This window comes from Mustela nigripes, chromosome 11, assembly GCF_022355385.1.
Source record: "Mustela nigripes isolate SB6536 chromosome 11, MUSNIG.SB6536, whole genome shotgun sequence".
Lineage (NCBI taxonomy): Eukaryota > Metazoa > Chordata > Mammalia > Carnivora > Mustelidae > Mustela > Mustela nigripes.
In genome coordinates this window covers 16,939,627-16,958,393 of record NC_081567.1, presented here as the reverse complement: position 1 = coordinate 16,958,393, position 18,767 = coordinate 16,939,627, and the positions used below count along the sequence as shown (strand labels likewise).

General features: G+C 61.8%; 1 protein-coding gene and 1 long non-coding RNA gene across 3 annotated transcripts; one reads left to right on the top strand and one right to left on the bottom strand.

Annotated features, from left to right (window-relative positions):
• Positions 1-32: 32 nt before the first annotated feature.
• ATP2A1 (ATPase sarcoplasmic/endoplasmic reticulum Ca2+ transporting 1) lies at positions 33-14,813 on the bottom strand. Of its 2 annotated transcripts, XM_059415041.1 has the most exons (23): positions 14,568-14,813; positions 14,206-14,223; positions 13,731-13,813; positions 12,221-12,325; positions 11,393-11,531; positions 9,418-9,498; positions 8,460-8,545; positions 8,008-8,305; positions 7,725-7,891; positions 6,158-6,246; positions 5,801-5,903; positions 5,455-5,586; positions 3,968-4,090; positions 3,640-3,858; positions 2,600-2,935; positions 2,241-2,461; positions 1,937-2,139; positions 1,656-1,741; positions 1,432-1,565; positions 1,189-1,306; positions 904-1,021; positions 632-676; positions 33-203 (listed from the first exon to the last, which is right to left on the bottom strand). In XM_059415041.1, exons 1-22 carry the CDS (start codon positions 14,683-14,685, stop codon positions 672-674), a joined length of 2,982 nt encoding a protein of 993 aa, XP_059271024.1. In that variant the 5' UTR covers positions 14,686-14,813; the 3' UTR covers positions 33-203; positions 632-671. The 2 variants fall into 2 exon arrangements, with proteins under 2 accessions (XP_059271024.1, XP_059271023.1); XM_059415040.1 differs by lacking the exon at positions 632-676.
• LOC132026783 (uncharacterized) lies at positions 13,690-18,756 on the top strand. The gene is made up of 3 exons (XR_009406994.1): positions 13,690-13,772; positions 14,215-14,305; positions 18,143-18,756. It is a non-coding gene; the product is annotated as an uncharacterized LOC132026783 (long non-coding RNA).
• Positions 18,757-18,767: the final 11 nt, after the last annotated feature.

Genomic DNA, 18,767 nt, shown 5'->3' with positions numbered 1-18,767 from the left:
GGGAGGGGAGGTTTGTCCAGAGCAGAAGGGGAGATGGGCTGGGGAGGGCGGAGGAGGGAGAGGGACCCTCGTGTTTATAAACAGAAAAACATCGGGGAGTGGAGGGACTGGGAGTCTGTGCCGCGGCTCCGGCTGCAGATGCGTCACTATGGGGCGGGGAAGGGGCAGAAGGACCGGTTACTTCCTTCTCTCGTCTTCGGGATCTGGAAGGAGAAAGGGAAGAGTGAGGCCGGGGGGCAGGAGGGGAGGGGAACAGTCCCTCCCGGGCCCTCCGGCCCCTCCGCGCCCGCACACTCCCCGGAGGGTCAGTGCAGGACCCCCCGCCCCCGCCCCCGCCCCCGACTCACCTGTGTCCCGGCCCCACTCCTCCCCAGCCCTGCAGCCCCGGCAGCGGACAGCCCAGCGGACAGCCCAGCGCCCCGCGCAGCGCAGCGCAGCCCCGCGGCCGCCGGACCCGCAGCGTCCGGACAGCGGCCTGCCCCGCCAGGAAGCTTGGCCTTGGCAGCGGCAGCGGTGGGGGGACCTGGGGGGGCGGCGGAACAGCGAGCGCTAGTGACCTCGGGTGCCACCGAGGGGGAGAGGGGAGTGCGTGGGGGCGGGCACAGCGGCTGGGGCGGGCAGAGGGTGATACCTGTGACACGGTTCAAAGAGATGGAGGAAGGGGAAACGGGTTATCCTATGGCCAGAGAGGACAGAGAGAGGACAGGTTACGAAGGGTGGAGGCAGCCGTGGAGGACCAAGAGGGCTGAGGAGGCCGCGGGCACCTGCCCCGGCTCAGAGGAAGGGGGGCTCAGGGAAGAGGCGCTGATCCCACTGAAAAGGAAGGGGGCGGGCGCCTTCGCAGCGCAGAGGGAGGGCTTATGGGGGGACCGGGGCCAAACAGGGCTCGGAGGGCTGGCTTACCCTCCAGGTAGTTCCGAGCAATGAACTTGAGGAGCTCATCGAGCCCAATGACTGGAAATGAGATCTTCAGGACCATGAGCCACTGGGTGAGGTCCAGAGCCCGGAGCTTGAAGATCATCTGGGACGGTGGGTGGAGGTGGTGAGGACCGGTGACCCTCTCAGGAGGGGCCAGGCAGGAGCCCCAGACCACCCCAGCCTGACTCCCTCCTCCCTCTGTCTGCACCCCAGCCCAGAGCGGCTCCCCGAGGGGCACAGAATGGTGGGTCCCGGGCCCAGAGGGCTCACCGGCAGAGGGTCGACGTAGAGGATGAGGAAGTGGAGGGACATGGAGAGGCAGATGGAGCCCACCAGCCAGATGTTCACCCAGGGGGGCATCCGCAGGAGGGACTGGTTCTCGGACAGGCTGTGAAGGGGAGACCGAGTGGAGCCCGGCGTGGGGGACAGCAGAAAGCAGGAGTGAGCACAGAGAGGAAGCGGGAGGGCACAGCGGCCTCTGGAAGGCAGCAGGGGTGGGCGTGCGGCCCTCACCTGTTGAGAGCGTTGCACATCTCGATGGTAACCAGCACGGACAGGGCCATGGTCATGGGCTCGGGGGCCTCAAAGACCTCACAGTCCAGGCCCTCGAAGTCAGGGTTTTCCTCGTTGCACTGCATGAAGTGAGTCTGCAGGGGGCGGGGCGAGGCGCTGGGATCCCACAGGCCCTCCACGCCTCCCTCCTGCTCCCCACCCCCCTCCCTGCTCTGTCCCCCTACCAGCTGGTTGTAGGTGACCTGAGGCCCGTCATCTGCATACAAGAACCACCAGGCGGCCGCTCCCACAGTGGCTGCACCCACATAGCCTGCGGTAGACAGAAGATGAGGGTTGGGGTCACGGCTGGGGAGACGGGAGGCGTCCAGAGGGCTCACGGCCACCAACGGCTCACTGGGGAAGAGGCTCCCCCGGGGCGGCCATGCTAGGGAAGTGGGTGTGCCACCCTGGGGGTTGGTCCCAAGGGTTGGGAAGGAGTAGGGGGTCTTCCATCCATCCTGCTCACCCCCAATCGCCATGTAGCGGAAGAAGAGCCAGCCACTGATGAGGGGCTCCTTGGGGCTCCGGGGGGGCCGGTCCATGATGTCCAGGTCTGGCGGGTTGAAGCCCAGGGCTGTGGCCGGGAGCCCGTCAGTCACCAAGTTCACCCACAGCAGCTGCACGGGGATCAGGGCCTCGGGCAGCCCCAAGGCGGCGGTCAGGAAGATGCTGCCAGAAGGAGGCGGTCACGTGTCTGTCCTGCCTCCTGACCCATGTGGGTCACCACCCCCACCGGCCCCCAGGGCCAGCCTCCCGCCCTGGCCACTCACCAGACCACCTCGCCCACGTTGGAGGAAATGAGATAGCGGATGAACTGCTTCATGTTGTTGTAGATGGCGCGGCCCTCCTCCACCGCAGCCACGATGGTGGAGAAGTTGTCGTCGGCCAGCACCATCTCGGACGCCGTCTTGGCCACGGCGGTGCCCGATCCCATGGCGATGCCGATCTCGGCCTTCTTCAGGGCCGGCGCGTCGTTGACTCCGTCACCTGTCTGAGGGCAGAGCGAGAAGGTGGGACGCGGGCCCTTGCACATGGCCCTTCCTGGTGGGCTGAACCTCCCTCTTGCTGCTCAGGTCCCCAAGGCGCCCCCCAACGTGCCCCCAGCAGTACAGCCCCGCCGTCCGCTCACCATGGCTGTGATCTCATCGTAGGACTGCAGAAACTCCACGATCTTGGACTTGTGGGACGGCTCCACGCGGGCAAAGCAGCAGGCACGGCGGCAGGCCTCCCGCTGCTCGGCCAGGGGCAGGTCGTCGAACTCCCGGCCGGTGTAGGCTCGGTCCGTCACCTCTTCGTTCTCCCCGAAGATGCCGATGCGCCGGCAGATGGCAATGGCCGTGCCCTTGTTGTCCCCAGTGATCATGATGACTCGGATCCCGGCGTCCCGGCACAGCTGAATAGATCCTGTGACCTCCTTGCGGGGTGGGTCCAGCATGCCCACCACGCCGACGAACGTCAGGTCCGTCTGGGGAGACGCCAGAGAGCAACAGGGTCAGGAAGGGGCTCGGGAAATGAGCCAGGGAGGAAGCGGGGGGCCGGAGGGATGATGGGAGCTGGGGCCGGGCGTGCGAATCTCAGTGGGGCCTCGTAAGCCCAGGGGCGGGAGATGTACCTTGCTCACGTGTGTGCCTGGGGATGTGGCACTGCCCGGCCCAGCGGAGGTGGCCGCCCGTGGATATTTCAAGGAAAGAGCTAGAACCGGGAGTTAGGGCAGTGGCTTCTGCTTTTGGAGGGGCCACTCGCTGGGTCTACAGGCCTAAGCAAATCCAGGCTACCTGCCGGGCCACTGGGTCCCAACAAGAAAACGAAAGAATGGACTCGGGTGCCCTTCAGAGAGTCAGTCTGCAGCAAGGTAAGGCCCAGGTACCAGAGTGCAGGTCTAGCCCCGCTCTTGCATTGGGAATATCTTCTCAGGGAAACATGGGGCAGAACTGAGGGTGTCCCGGGACCACATGGGTCTCTGGTCTGGAGGCAAGTGCCTCGCCGCATCTGGGACAGGTTCACGGCCACTGGCAGAGCAGCCCTGGACTCACTAGATGGTTCCTATGGTCCTTCCAGATTCTAGGTTCTTCCCTGTGACTCTAGGGTCCATGACGCAGCAGGACACACTGTGGGCAGAGCCAGGGGAGGCAGATGACTCTGGGGCAAGGGGGGCTTCCGTCCACTCACCTCATATTCCATGAACCTGGCAGAGTCATCCAGGATCATCTCTTCTCGCTTTGGGGGGCTGTCTCGGGTAGCCAGGGCCAGGCAGCGCAGCGTGTCCCGGCCAGTGCCCCACTCCTTGATCACGGACATGATCTTGTCCTTCACCGGCCCTGTCATGGGCACCCGGGTGGTGCCAACTCGCACGTAGTTACAGCGGTCAATGACCCCCTCAGGGGCACCCTAGGAGACCAGGCGAGGTTTCAGGGACCCCTTTCTTCCAGGGCACAGTGATGGAGGGCAGGGATAGGAGAGGGCTCCAGGACTGGGAAGAAGGTTTCTGATTTCTGACCTTAACAAACATCTTGTTGCCCACGGCAGCCCGGGATTTGGCTGGGGAGCAGTAGACAGACATGGACTTCCTGTCCCGGGAGAACTCCAGGGTGAATTCCTTCTTCATTAGCTGGCGGATCACCTGGGAGAGAGGAGACGGACAGGGAGAGGCCAGACATGAGACAGGTGGGATAAGAATGCTGCTGCATCACAGAAGGGCAGAGTCTCAGACCCTGTAGAACACAGTCAAAAAGGATCTGGAGGTCAGAGCAGACCACAAGCTGAGTCTCAGACTGGAGCTCCATCTGGTACCTACAGCACAAACGGAGAGAGCTTCAAGACTGGTGCTGTGGCTTTCTTACGGTGTCCAGTTTAAAGCACAACGAAAACAGGATGGCTCAGTATGGCACCATCTAGAACTTCGGTGGTGATGGGAATGTTCTGTAATCAGAACCATCCAATAGGGTGCCACTGAGCCCAGTTCCTCAGCATGGAAAAATGTGGCTGGTGCAGCCCAAGAGGTGACTTTTTACTTTTATCTCATCTTAATTAATTTAAATTGCAATAACTACCTGTGGGCCCCTAGGGACATGCTTGCTATTGGACAATAGAGACCCAGTGCCTGGCACATAGTAACAAATATGCCACAAAATCAAACGCGAGCCCTTTTCCACCCAGTGCGTCATAGAGACGTCAAGAGAAAACAAGTGTAAAAGTAACAATGAATAAGAGATAAGGTGATGTTTATATTAGCATTTGTAAATTTCTTACACACTCTCTAATGAGAGATATTTGTTTTCATTATTCCTGTCTTATTAAGTAAAGCAGCAACTAGGGGTGCCTGGGTGGCTAGTGGGTTAAAGCCTCTGCCTTCAGCTCAGGTCATGATCCCAGGACCCTGGGATCAAGCCCCGCATCAGGTTCTCTGCTCAGCGGGGAGCCTGCTTCCTCCTCTCTCTCTGCCTTTCTGCCTACTTGTGATCTCTGTCTGTCAAATAAATAAATAAAATCGTAAAAAAAAAAAAAAAGCAGCTGCAACGAGCATCTTGTATATCCAAAAGAAAACAAAAGAATGAGCGATGTGGAGAACAAAATATGCAAGAGGAGTGCAATATACACGTTGAAGAAACATTAATAGCAAAGTCTTAGAGAGGAACAGAGTGGGGTTTGTTCATCCAGACAAGGGAAGCACCACGATGGGTGGCCATGGCCTGTGCCCGATGCCTTCCGTCCAGCCAGGGACACATCAGGAGGCATTATCACCGAGGGGGACTGCAGCGAGACGGCGGCGAGGTTGCATCGGTCCAGGGGCAGGAGGGCCTACCCAAAGTCGGCCTGGCCAAGAACAGCTGAGGCCGGCTGCCCGTACTGGCTAGGGTCCTGGCATGGGGCACAGAGCCCTGCCCAGCTGGACTGGCGGCCTCTGCCCCCCCAAGGTTCCCTGGGGCCTAGCCTGTGTGACCCGGGACGAAGAAGGGCCCCATGGGAGGGAGCGCCCAGGCTCACCGAGTTGCAGGCATTGGCTCTCTCCACCTTTGAGAGGCTTCTCACGTCAGTGTTGAATACATTCATCTTCTCCACCAGGGTGGTGAGCGCCGTCTCGGTGGCCTCCCCCACCTTCTCGTAAACACCTTTGGTCTGAGAGGACAGAGGAGGAAGAGGAAGTAAGTGCCGGGCACTGCCAGCCCCTTGCTCCCACCTTTCTCCTAGAACGGGGAAGGGGGCGGGCCACTCCCTCCCCTTCCCACCCAGGAGAGGCCTCCGTACAGAGCGTCCCCTGCCCACGGGGCCTGGCGAGGAGGCCCCGCCTCGGCCGGTTGGAAGGGGACTGTGTCAGGAAAGGAGAGGTTACCTCATTGAAGTCCAAGGCGGAGTCATTGCAGAGGGCACAGATGGTGGCCAGTTCCACCAGCCCATCATACTGCCCTGCGCGGACGGGCTTATCATTCTTCAGGCTGGCAGCGGGGCGGGGAGGGAGGAAGGAAAAGAGACAGGTAGAGCAGAATAGGGCCGAGATGCAGAGAGAACACGGGGGACAGTCGGGGACACGGCCACCGAGGTGGAGCCCCATCGGGCGGGAGAGAGAACAAGGTCAGGGAAGGAAGAGAGAGAGAGATAAAACTAGAGGGAGGCCCCCGGGAGAGGGGTGTTGGGGGGAGGTGTCTGCGGGGGGCACGGGGAGACAAGGAAAGGACTTCAGGGAACTTACACCTCTCCTTCCGGAGCGTAAGTGGAGCCAGTGATGGAGAACTCGTTCAGGACGCAGACGTTTCCGTCCACCTTGTCGATGATAAACATCTGCAGGGAGAGGGGCCGTGGGCACAGATGTCCAGCTCTCAGCATCCCCAAAGGCACTTGGCACCGAGGGGAGGCAGGGGCCGCATCTCTCTCCCAGCTGCCCTCAGAGACGAGGACAGCCTCCTGCCACTCCCTGGCCGCCGTCCTCCATGTTCGGTGCTTACGGCCCCCGAATGAAAGTCCGTAGATTTTGCAGGCCGCCCTGCAGGCCCCTTGGATGAGTCAGTGAAAGGGGACATGCGTGGCGAGGTGCAGGAGAGCCCGTGGCCCAGCTGTCACTTCAGCCGCTCACGGCCAGATCTTCCCGCTTTGCAGGAAGAGCCAGAAATCCGGGCTATTTTCCTGTGCAATGTCCTGACTTTCGAATGAGGGCCATCAACCCATGTTTAGGGAACAGGGCAGGAGCCTGTGGTCTGGCTTGGAAGCCTGGGCTTTGGAAGGTCCTGGAGAGGAGCCGCCCACCGTGAACTACACCCAGCAGGGGAGGGATGGGGCTTCAGAAGGGCTCCGACAGACAAAGGTTCTGTGGTCAAGTAAGTGCACCAAAACCCTGGCTTAAATGAAGGGGCACCGCCCCCCGGCCTTGACGAGGGTTCAAGTGCAAGCAAGCACAGGGGTCTCCCCAGGGAGCACACGGTACAGCCCTTCTCACCCTCTCTGACCGCCAGCCCTGAGTCTCGGAACGGCAATTGATGCTGGACGTGCTGTTTCACTGAACTTGGTTTACGGCAGGGGTTCTTTGCCTGGGGGGTCCCTGAATGACCCCCGTCCCAAATCCTATCCCCCTGCCAAGATGGAAACATGGGGGGGGGGGGGAATGGCAGCTCTTATTTTCTCTCTGACATTGAGCATTTCCTCTCAGTCACGAACGCGGGCAGCAGACCACATCGATACTAGCGACGCCTATGCCTGCCCCAACAGGCCCACAGCTCCTTCCTGCATCAGATCGCCCTCAGAGCCCTCGAAATAGCCAGCGGGCTCCTGAATGCTTGGGCACCCGCCGCTGGGCCTGCTGCGGAATGCATTCAACCCGAAGCAGAAGTGCGCACGCATCGCCAACGTGTCTTGAAGATATTTGGATGACCGTAATTCAGTCGTAGGTTTCCTCCGTAGCCCAGTGTAGTTTTTAAACAAGAGCCCTGCCCTGTGTGCTTTATTTTTTTACATTTAAACTATCATCCTGAGACGAGGTCCACACTTGCCAAAGGGATTAAGCGTGCCGGGTTTAGGAAATGCTATTCAAATGGGGCCCTCCAGGCCGGCCACGGAGGACGAGTCCCGGGGGGCAGGGGGAGCCAGAGGGGCCCTCGCTCGTCCTTTTCATGGCTGGAAGGGTGGCGACCTATACTGGCCCTCCGCGCATTTCTTTCCCCGGCCGGGGGAGAAGCTGCCAGGGATGAAGGCCTGACCCCATCTGTGGAGGGTTTATGTCACCCCAAAGGCCGTCTTGGGAGTGGGAGACCCCATCCTTCCCTGACCTTGCACACAGACATCTGGTTGGTGGTGAGGGTGCCCGTCTTGTCGGAACAGATGACGGAGGTGCAGCCCAGAGTCTCTACGGAGGGCAGGCTCCTCACAATGGCATTCTTCTTTGCCATCCGCCGGGTGCCCAAGGCCAGGCAGGTGGTGATGACCGCAGGAAGGCCTGTGGGGAGGCAGCGGAGGACGTGAGGCCTGGAGCCAGCGAATGTTATCCTACTGGGAAAGGGGCCCTCTGCAGATTCGGCCAGCCCACGGGAGGAGAAAGAGAGCCTGCCACACCTTCTGGGATCGCAGCCACAGCCAGGGCCACGGCGATCTTAAAGTAGTAGATAGCCCCCCGGAACCAGGAGCCCCCGTGGACAGGATCGTTGAAATGGCCAATGTTGATGAGCCAGACAGCCACACAGATGAGGGAGATGACCTTGGAGAGCTGCTCCCCAAACTCATCCAGCTTCTGCTGCAGGGGGGTCTTGTCCTGCTCCGTGGCGGCCATTTGGTCACGGATCTTCCCAATCTCGGTGCTCACACCCGTGGCGGCCACGATGCCTACGGCCTTGCCAGCGGCAATGTTGGTACCCTGGGAGGGCGGCCGAGAGGCGGGCAGTGAGGCGAGGGGCGGCCCTCCCACTGCACCCCCCAGCGGCGGTCCTCATCTCGCCATGCACAGCCACGTCTCTCCCCACCAGAGGCCTCTGGGTCGGGCGCGTGCCAGCTGGCCCGGCCTGGCTCACCGAGAAAAGCATGTTCTTCTTATCCTGGTTGACAGCTCGGGGGTCAGGAACAGGGTCTGTGTGCTTGATGACAGATACAGACTCGCCTGCCGAGAAGGAGCCACGAGGTTTTCGGATGACGCCACAGCCTCTCTCCTCCCATGCTTTCTGCCCCTAACTCTGGCCCTGCTTGGTCGGACAGGGCCTGGGAAGGACCTAGCAACCGTTCTGGAGGAAGCTGGACTCTGGCCAAAGCCACTGGAGGCAGGAGGGAAATCCAACGCACTTGGAGTAAGAAGACCTTGACCTGAGCCCCAGCTCGACCCCTTATAAGCTGCATAATTTGGGATCACTTAACCTCTGTTCTCTGTAAAATGGAGACGATAATACATAGACTTCAGAACCAGGTCTTGGCAAAAGCGAAAGAAGCTTTTTCATGGCAAGGGGCACAGTCAACGACAGAGCACCTTCCAGGGAAGGAGATGCCTTCCTGTCGCCACTGGGCAGGGGGTCAGGGGACCACCCCGGCCTTGCCTCCTTGGACCACAGGGAAGGCTCGCTGGCTCTTCACCTTCTCGCTCGCAGTGAAGAACCTGAAGCAGCTATGGTTTTAAGTGCATCCAGACCCTCTAGCTTGTTCTAGAATCTATGGGTCCTCACTCAGGGCAGGAGGGGGGTGCTGTGGTTTTGAGGCAACAAGACAGCTCTCTGGGTGTCTGAATGTCCACGTGGAAAGACGGGGTCGATGACCATCTGGAGAACAGGCACAAATGTCCTGCTCCCTCCCATGACCCCTTGTGTTTCGGGCTTATGATGGGGAACCACGTGGGGCCGTGCGGACGTTACGGGCGCCAGGGAGCCAGGAGGGGGCCGGCTGTTCTCTTCATCCCCCTGGAGCTGCATCCCTGGGTGTCCCCTGAGCTCCCCACCTCCTCCCCGCGCCCCATGAAGCATCCTCCCCCTCCCCGGCCCACCGGACCTGTCAGGATGGACTGGTCAACCCGGAGCGTAGTGGATTTGATGGCCAGGATGCGGATATCCGCGGGGACTTTGTCCCCCACTGTGGAGAGAGGGGGCGAGAGTGAAGTCAGTCGAGAGAGGAGTTTTCTTCCTTCCCAAGGAAAGCCCGATCTCTGTCTGACTACCTCACCTGGTTCCTCAGGGCACCAGGGCCGGGTGCCCTCCCCGGGCTTGAGTCAGGCCCTTGGCGTAGGCCGCCAGAGCCCCAGCACGCATCCCCCATGAACACTCATTCCAACTACCCCTGTTGCTTTTCTCTCCTCCCTCGGCTGCGAGCCTGTGAGAGGGCCCAGTGCACGGCACATAGCACATGCTCAATAAACAGTGACGACGCTGAGCCGCTGCAGGGGAGATTAGGAACCATGCAGGTGTGTCATGAGACAGCAAAGTAGAGACGGAAACAAGAGGGAGAAAGGTGGGGGGAGAGGAAAAAAGTCAAAGAGACTTTTGGGGGAACTGGGGAGACGCACCTCGGAGGGGAGAGGAGGCCACGGAGCCACGGCGGGGACAGGGGGAGGGGAACAGGAAGAAACAGGAGAAAATACGAGAATGGAGAAACATCTGTGCAGAGCAGGACAAGAGGTAGAGCCCGAGGGAAGGATCAGAGGGCAGGAGAAGAGGGAGAGGGAGAAGCGGCAGGGGCCGCGGGGGAGCGGTCCCGCAGGGCCCGGCAGAGACCGCCCAGCAGAAGCGCGCCAGGCCCTGGGTTGCGCACCCGAGGGAAGGCATGAAGCCACGGTGGGTGAGGTGAGTGAGCTGGGGCGACTGGCGGGAGAGAAGGACCGGCGGAGCAGGCCACGGGAGATGCCCAGGAGGCGTCAGCCCAGGAAACCACCTTGCAGGTAGGCTGACAAGGCTGATGACGTCCGCCTCCCCCGCCAGACTTCAGGGCCTCTGTAGAGGCTAACGGCCTCTGAGGGCCTCTGCTCATCTCTCCCGGTCCCGTGGATGGTCCTGGGGCTGGGGTTCATTGGGCCGCTTTCCTTTCCCTGTTTCTAAGGTTCCTCCTCCTGTGCCAGAGGAAGCGGACGGAGGAGGGAGGAGGTCGGAGACAGAGTTGGGCGGGACACCCTGTCACCCAAGCCCAAGCGATATTTATAGACATTCATGGCGCTGACTCTGAACTGTCACTGTGGCCGGACGGGCCTGCGATGGTGCCCTGGGGTCTTCAGCCCCCCCTCCCTCCTCCTCCCCGGGCCTCCCGTGGTGGCAACTAGGGCGTCTAGTGGAGGCAAGCGGGCCTAGATACGTTCCCCTCTGCCAGGGGCCTGGAGATGAGGGAAGGCCTGCGCAGGGCAAATAGGAAAACCGCTGAAGGGGGCAGAATCCCAGTAATCTTAGCCACCCAGCCCCCACCCCTCCCCGGGCAGGCATTAAGTGTCCCTCAGCAGAGAGGCGGGGCCCCTCCTGAGCTCCCCTCCTCCTAGGTCCCGTGCTCCCTGCTAGGGCCCGAGTTTCCCTTACATGGTTGGGGGCTTGAGCCTTCGGCCCCCCTCCTCCCTTCTACCCTCACTCCTTCCCCTTCAAGAGGCCTCAAGGGCACCAAGAGGTCAAGATTTAAAGCTGACCAAGCTTGGGGGTGGGTGGAAGGAGAGAAGCCAGGCCTCGGGAGGGGGGTGGAGACGGTGCCGTTGGCAGGGACTAGGCTCCACCTGTTGCTTGCAAGTGCTGGTGAGAGGAGGGGGAGCAGGGGGTCCGCCTGGAGTGTCAGGGACAGGACTGGCTGTTCCTGCTGAGACTGTGACAGGGAGGGCTTCTCTGGCCACGGTGCCCTGGGGTGACCTCCTGAGGAGTCGGAGAAGGAAAAGCAAAGGCTCCGCCATCCCAGCTCCCTCCCGGACAGCAGAATCAGGGGCCCCCACCCTCCGCGTACACATCCTCTTGGCCTCGAGGTCAAGGCCTCCCTACCTGGACCACTCACTCCCATCACTCACCAGCCACCTCCACGATGTCCCCGGGGACAATGTCCCGAGCCTTGATCCTTTGTACTGACTTGCGGTCAGCCCGGTAGACTTTCCCCATCTCGGGTTCATATTCTTTCAGGGCCTCGATGGCGTTCTCTGCGTTACGCTCCTGGGAGGACAGAGTGCAGGAGAGGGGGCTCAGCAAAGGGAGGAAGGGTGTGGAATGGGAGGGGACCGGCCAGGGAGGATCAGGACGGCAGGGGCCAGAGTCCTGGGGGACACAGGGACATGACAGAGGCAAGGGCCAGTCACACAGTCCTGGCTCCGGGCATCAGGGAGGAGACAAACCCCGCGGGAGGGTAGGTGTGTGTGCGGAGGAAACTGTCATTTATGGCCCAAGACAGGCAAGGCAGTTCAGGGGAGACACAAAAAGAGAATCAAAGAAAATCAGAAATCAAGGGACAGGAAAAGTAGAGCGTGATAAAGGACGAGAAGGAAAATCAAGCGGGCGTTGATTGACCTGCTACTATATGCCAGGCATACAGGGCTGGTAACTCCACAAACATCACCTTTTTCCCTCTCAGCACAGCCCAGGGGCAGGATGATTAGCCCCATTCTGTGAGGGCAGACACTGAGGCTGAGAGGGGGAAGGACCCTTCCTGGATTGCAGAGCCAGCGAGGGACAGTGGCGACACCAGTGTCCTGTCTCTTTCCCGCACTCCGTCCCCTTTCCAAACTGGGCATTGGGAACAGAGAACACTTCCCAAAGGAAGTGACGGAGGAGGAGGAGACTGGGAGGGAGGCTGGCTTCACGTTTAGGGTCAGGATGGGAAGGAGTGAGGCGGGGTCACGGCGCACCTGCCAAACGCCCACGATGGCATTAGCAATGAGGATCAGGAGGATGACAAAGGGTTCCACAAAGGCGGTGATGGTCTCTTCGCCTTCCTCGAACCAGGCCAGCACCTGTGGCGAGGGGAAGGGCGGCTAACCGGGACGAAGCCCCTCCAACACATAAAGACGGGCCCTGAGGACAGGAACACGCGCAGGAGCAGACCGGGCTGGGCATCGCGGGGATACCGCAGCGCCTCCTTGGTCTGAGGTCCTACAGGCTCCAAAGCGCAGACCGACACGAGCGCTGCCGCTGCTGTTGTGCAGCAGGAACCAGAGGGTGGAGACGGGCCCAGCTCGAGGGTTAACTGGGAATGCTTTTGGGTTTCCCTGGCCAGGCTGTTGGCCTGTAAGCAAAGCTCGCGGGACACACAGACCAAGGACCCCCGACAGCCACATCCATCCCTTGGGAGCCAGAACGCCTTAGGGAAAACCCTGTGGTCCTTGCCGACACGGTGGGGGGAGGGGGCCGCAGCCCTGCCCAGCAGCCCAAGGCGGGCAAGCTCCAATTTCAGGAGGGAGCAGGAGGGGGGATAGAGTTACGGGGCCTCGAGTACACACCCCACCCCAGCTGTCGCCCCTGCCAGGGAGCGGCCACAGGCAAATGTCAAGGAGCAAACCTGAGAAGGGAGAAGGGAGGCCCTGCCAGCGAGAACTCGGGCACCCACAGGGCCTCCATGAAGGAGACCACGACAGGGGGCGTTCCTTGCCCCCAGTCTTGTCTTCCGGCGGGGCCACGACGCTAAGGTGGACGCTCCAGGCGGCAAGCGGGCTGCTGGGTGGCGGGTGCCGCGGTGGGGCGGGGTGGGGAGGGCGCCAGGGCCGGAGAGGCGGCGGCCCTGCGGCTGCCCCTGCGGCTGCGCGCGGCCCGGGGGAGGGCGGGCAGGCCCAGGCCGGGCGGGTGAGGAGGGGGCCCCGGGCGCTGCAGGCCTGGTGGGCGGCGGGCAGCGCAGCCCGGGGCCAGGCGAGGGGCCTGGGGGCGCTCCGGGCGCACGCGGAGCCACCCTCGCACCCGCCGCTCCTTCCCGCCTCTGGGAGGGGCGTGTTTGCCGCGGCCAATCAGCGTCAGGAGGGCGGGGCGGGGGCTCCGGGACGCTCGGGGATTGGCTGCGCGCCCCGGGGCATGCCGGGAGCGGTGGTGGCCCGGAGCTCAGCGGAGTCGGAGCCTGAGCCGAGCTGGGGGGACCGGCGCTCGGGGGGTAACCCGAGCCCTCGAAGCCCTTGAAGCTGCGGGGGTGGCTTAGCTTCAGTGTTTTGGCCGAGAACACCCTTAACGCTTAAAATAAAACCCGCCTGTGGGGTGTGGAGGAGGACCAAGGCGTATGCGCATGGGCGCCCCCTCCCCCACGCCCCCAGTTCTGGTCTGGGGAAGAGGATGCTGAGGGCTTGGACCACTGGAGCCGAGGAGCCCCCGCGCCCCTGGTGCTTCGGACCCCCGACCCACACCCCGGCCAGCCCCCCGACGCCTGCCCGTACTCACGAAGGAGATGCAGGCGGCCAGAAGAAGGATCCGCACCAGGAGGTCTTCAAACTGCTCTACCACCAGCTCCCACAGGGACTTCCCTGCGGGGAGAGGCAGAGGAGGGCGGGCCCCCCGGGTTAAGGCCTGGTGGATGAATGGCGGGACTCGGAGGGCAGGCGGGGATCCAGGGGCTGAGCGTGGCCTTCCAGGCCGAGCAGGAAGGTTCTGCTCGCTACTGAGAGGGGACTGAGGGAACTCACCGGGGAGGCGTCCAGACCCCGGCCCCTCAAAGTGGTGGAGGGCACTTAGTTGCTCAAGGGCTGGAGGCCTCCTGGAGCAAGTGCGTGGAAACCGCTGTCCCTAGCCAGATTCTAACCTCTGGGAGGGTATCTGCCCCGGGAGTCAGTAGGAAGAAGGTGGGGAGAAGGGAGTGGGGCACGGTGGTGGGGTGGGGGACGGTCATTAACAGAGCTCAGGGATTCCAGTGACTTACCTTCTTCAGCAGGGAGCTCTGTCCGGGGGAAAAAAGAAGAAAAGGACATATTCATTTGGGGTTCAGTGTCATGTCCCCCACATGCAGGATTCTGGCTAAGGTAAGAGAACCGGGCCACCAAAAGGGCATCTGAGGTTCACCAAGGTCATCCCATAAATCCTCCCAAAACTCTAGTCTCAGGGACCCTGTCTTGTTAGTCTCCTCTTACCCCCTGAAGGCCCTGGACCATGGCCCAGCTCTTCCCTAAGGTACTCCGGAGGGAGAGACTCCAGTGTGTGTAAGTGTGTGAGTGTGTGTCTGTGTCTGTGTCGTGGCGGGGGGACAGGAGGGCGTTACCAGCCTCTCCTCCAAGGGACACTTACCATTGGGGCCGTATTTCTCCAGATGCCGCTTCACTTGGTCCGGGCTAAGGCCTGTAGTCTCGCTCACCCCAAAATAGGCCAAACATTCTTCTGTGGTCTTGGAGTGTGCAGCCTCCATTGTGCTCCCTTCCTGGGGGCCAGGGGGCGGTGTGCTCCTTCTGGGGGGGTTCTCACGCTTCGGGGGCCTTCCTCAGTGTCCACCTGCCTGTTTGTCTGGGGTTTTTGCTTTTTCTCTCCTGCCCCCCCCCCACGTTTCTCTTCCTCCCACGAAGCTCTGACCCCCGTCCCACTGGCAGCAGCCGGCCACCCCCCCAGCCCCCAGCTGGTCCTTATGAGGGAGTCTGGGGGGCCGGGCTCTCCCCCCGCCCGGATCAGGGATTGGCTGGCTAAGACTCTGGCAGGAGGGGTCAGAAGAAAGATATTTCTGCTGACAGAGGGGGAACAGTGGGGCTGCAGCCTGAGATGTCACTCATGAGGGAAGCTAAGGTGGCCCCAGCCCCAGGGAAGGGGGGGGCGGGGAGAGACTTCACTGTCTGTGTTTTGCTGACCCCACCCTCAGTTGCCTGGACTTCCTCAGTTGTACCGAATTTCCTGTTCCAAAGTCCAACCTGCAGTTCTTCCCTCCTACTCCGGGGCCTCCACCTCGCTCCTTCCCGGACTCCCTCCTCTGCCGCCCAACCTCTTTCTGCTGCCGAGGTCTCCTTCCTCACCCAGTTTGCTGAAAGGGCAGCAGATACTCCAGCCTTCCGGGGATGGGAGAGGGGGGACAACATCCTTTGGGGGCCACAGGAAATGGCTCTAGAGGAACAAGGGGAAATAGGCAGGGGAGAGGGTCAAGGGGACAGGGCAGAAGGCGGTAACCCTACCCTCGGGAGGGGTTGCTGCAGCCATCAACAAGGGATTTAGTGTCCAAGCCCTGGTGAGCAAAGCCAGGACTGCCTATCTCTCCCCCAAACCCCCCCCCCCCCCTCCATCGCTCTAACTCGGCCTCTGGAAATGTAGCCTTTGGGGGGCCCACCCATCCCTGGCAGGGAATCCTCTCCCCGAGAAAATAGGGTACCCAGGCAGCCAGGTAATCCACGAGGCTACAGAATGTGCTGATGATGGCGGGGAAGGGGCCAATGTTTCAGGATGGGGGCAGTCACCCCAAGTCATGGAATGAGGGCCCCCCATGCCACAGTGTTAACTCAAGGGGTTCACATGGCAGGTCCTAGAAGGTATGTAGTCCACACTCTGCCCTGGCCCTGAACTCTTCTCCTCCAGGGGAGCGAGGCTCCGAGCGAGGCTGCATGCTCAGGTGCTGGGCATATCCCAGGGAAGAAGCGGTAGGGAAGGAGGCGTGTGGAGGAAAGGGGGCTGGGAAGCTGGAGAGAGCAGAGGAATGGGGAGGGACAGATTGATGGGGACAGGTCTAGGGGGAAATAAGGACAGAACGGAGCTGGGGAGACCGAGACGGGCCGCCAGGGTCAGAGGGAAGTCTGAGGAGCAGTGGGGAAAAGGGACAGCGGGGAGCCGGCCCGCAGCAGCCAGGTGGGTGGGGGCCCAGGGCTGGGTGCAAAGCCACGAGTTGTTGCTGAGCGGCTGGCCCTGGTGTCAGCTTCCTTGTCGAGCAGCTGCTCCGAGCCCCCCACCCCCACCCCTGCTCCTAGATGGGGGCGTCTTTGGGTTGCTACCAGGGCAGCTGCTGGAGGAGCAGACAGAGGGTGGCCTGGGCTGTGGGGCAGGGGATCGAAGGAGCGTAGGGAAAGGAGAGAGTTTCGGTGAGAGTTACTAGTGGCAGGTGGGGGGGGCTCCAGTCCTCCCGGCATCTAGGCCTTCAGCTTCCGAGAGGGACCGTCAGAGGAGTGTGGGCCACTGAATGGCTTCTCCGGGCTGCTTCCCCCACTGGTGCTCAGGTTCCTAAGCAGGTGATGGCAGGGGGACAGCGAGAGGAGGAAGGGGAAGCCTCGCTTTTGGCTAGCGGGCAGGCCAGGCCCGCAGTGGGGGGCGGCACTTAAGGATTTAGCCCCCCCATGATTGTTCCCTCCTCTGCCTGGACCTGGGAGGGGAGGGGAGCTTCTGGGGTGAGTTGAGGACACGGTGCTCCATCCCTCCTCCTCTGCATGGTTCCCAGGAATCCCTCCCTGGAGCTGGGACCTGAGGAGGGGGCTCAGACAGTGGAGGCCACGTCCACAGACACCTCCTCCCTGTGGCCCAGCACCCACCTTCTTGGGCCAGAGTCCGACTCAGCATCTGCCAAGCCTTTTGGTGCTCTCTGCCTTCTCCCTGCCTCCACCTGCAGGACTGACCGGGGCACCGAAAGGAGCAGGAATGCCCAAACATGGAGAGGGGGAGAAGACTGGAGGGGTCCAGGCTTCAGGGGAGCTGCGAGCAGGACTGAGGCCAGGGGGCAGGCTTTACAGGACGCTGCTGCCAGCGGGGGCCCTTTAAGGTGACCCCTCCCACCTCCCCCAACTTCCCAGTGGGGAAGCTGGGACCTGCAGGACCTGCAGAAGGCTGGCCACCAGCGAGGCTGAGGGTGTGGACTGGGATGGAGGAAGGCACTGGTTCTCTTGGATCCCTCCCCGGGGGTCTCCAAGCCCACAGCTGGAAGGTGTTCCTCCCCTCCTAGGAGGGCTGAAGTTGGGAACAGAAGCTTGGTTCTGAAGGACAGGGACACAGGGCCTGGCTGGACCTGACGGGTCCCAAACTTCAGCTCAACCATCCTTAAAGAGAGGCTTAGAAGGAAACAGTCTCTTAGGCTTCTCTGGCCAAGACATGCAAATCTTGGGGTGGGGGGTGCTCCTCGGCCCCCTCCCCCCCACCTTCAGAAGGCAAGTCCCTGAAGCTGGCAGGGTTTGGGGGGAAGGGGAGCCTCACAGCACCAGTTGCTGCTAGATTAGGAGGAGATCAGGTCCTGCTTACCCCGGGGCGCCACAGCCTTCACTCACCACCGCCTTTTCCAGAACACAGCACCCAGCTCCCCAAACCATCCCCTCCTTTGCAAGGCCAATTCTATCCCCAGTCTCCTGAGATCATGGTTTGAGGGAGCCCCAGGGATTAGACAACACTGGGAGAGCCAGCCGGCTTCCCGAGCTCGCCCCCAGCCTGGGTGGCCTGTGAGCCCAGCTGTCTCCTGTCCGTCTCCCAACAGGACGCAGGGCCCAGAATAGCAAGGTCATAAGCGTGGCTAGGGCCTCCTGGAGGTGGGGACGGTGGCTGAGGGGCTTGAGGATATAGGCGCCGCGCTGCACTGGGAGGAAGCTGAGAGGCGGCAGTGGGTGGAGGTTAGAAAGGGGGAGGTCAAGGGAGAAGGGCCCCTTTAGAACCCGGCCCCTCCTTGTGGGCACCCACCACCCGGAGAGCTGGGAAACCCAAGGGTGCCCCCCGTTGGAAGAAGGCGCGGCTGCAGGTCAGTTCAGAGAGCAGAGCCGGGGCTGAAGGGGGGGGGGGGGTGTGCCTCAAGGAGGGAGAGATGTTGCAAACTCATTCCCACGGGGCTGGGAAGGTCATGTGAGTGCAGTGGGCCAGTGGGGATGGAGCAGATGTGGAGTGTGGAAGGCTGAGCGCGTGAGGCTGGATCTCTGGATTTTCAGGAGAAGCCGGTCAGCTGAACTTCTATGTGAAATCCCAGTGGAAACACTATCCAGGCCAAGCAAATCATGTGTGCAGCGCCAACCCAGATAAAACTTCCCACTTGACAGATGAGGACAACTGAGGCCTAGAGAGACGAACACCCTGCTGAGGCCAAACAGCAAAGCAGAGGCAAAGCCAGGCCCGGAAGCCAGCATCCTCTGTTCTCTACCGTCCAGCTTCCCAGCTTGGCCCCAAGAAGGGGGGCAGCCAGACTGCCCTAGGGCCCCTCTGCAGTCGGGCTCTGTGGCCGCCGCATTCAATCTCTCCCAGTACAGCCGCTGCGCCCCAGCCCTGGCCCCACAGTCTCTCTGCCTGTTTTGTGCCTGAAGTAGGAAGCCTTCACTGAAGAATTCTGAGCAGGAAGGGGCCTCCGACGTGGTCCGTCCTGCTGCTCATGCTCGGTCCCATTAAGAGAACTTGGCCGGAGACCCTGGGAAGCGCTGTTCGTTGGGCTCCGCACTCGCCGCTGGGCCAACAGCACAGCCCGCAGGAGAGCCGGAGCTGAGAGCACAGCCCTGGAGGGCAACCGCGACTTGACCTGACACAGCCTTCCAGCCTCTCTGCTCCCAAGGGGGCAACACTGCC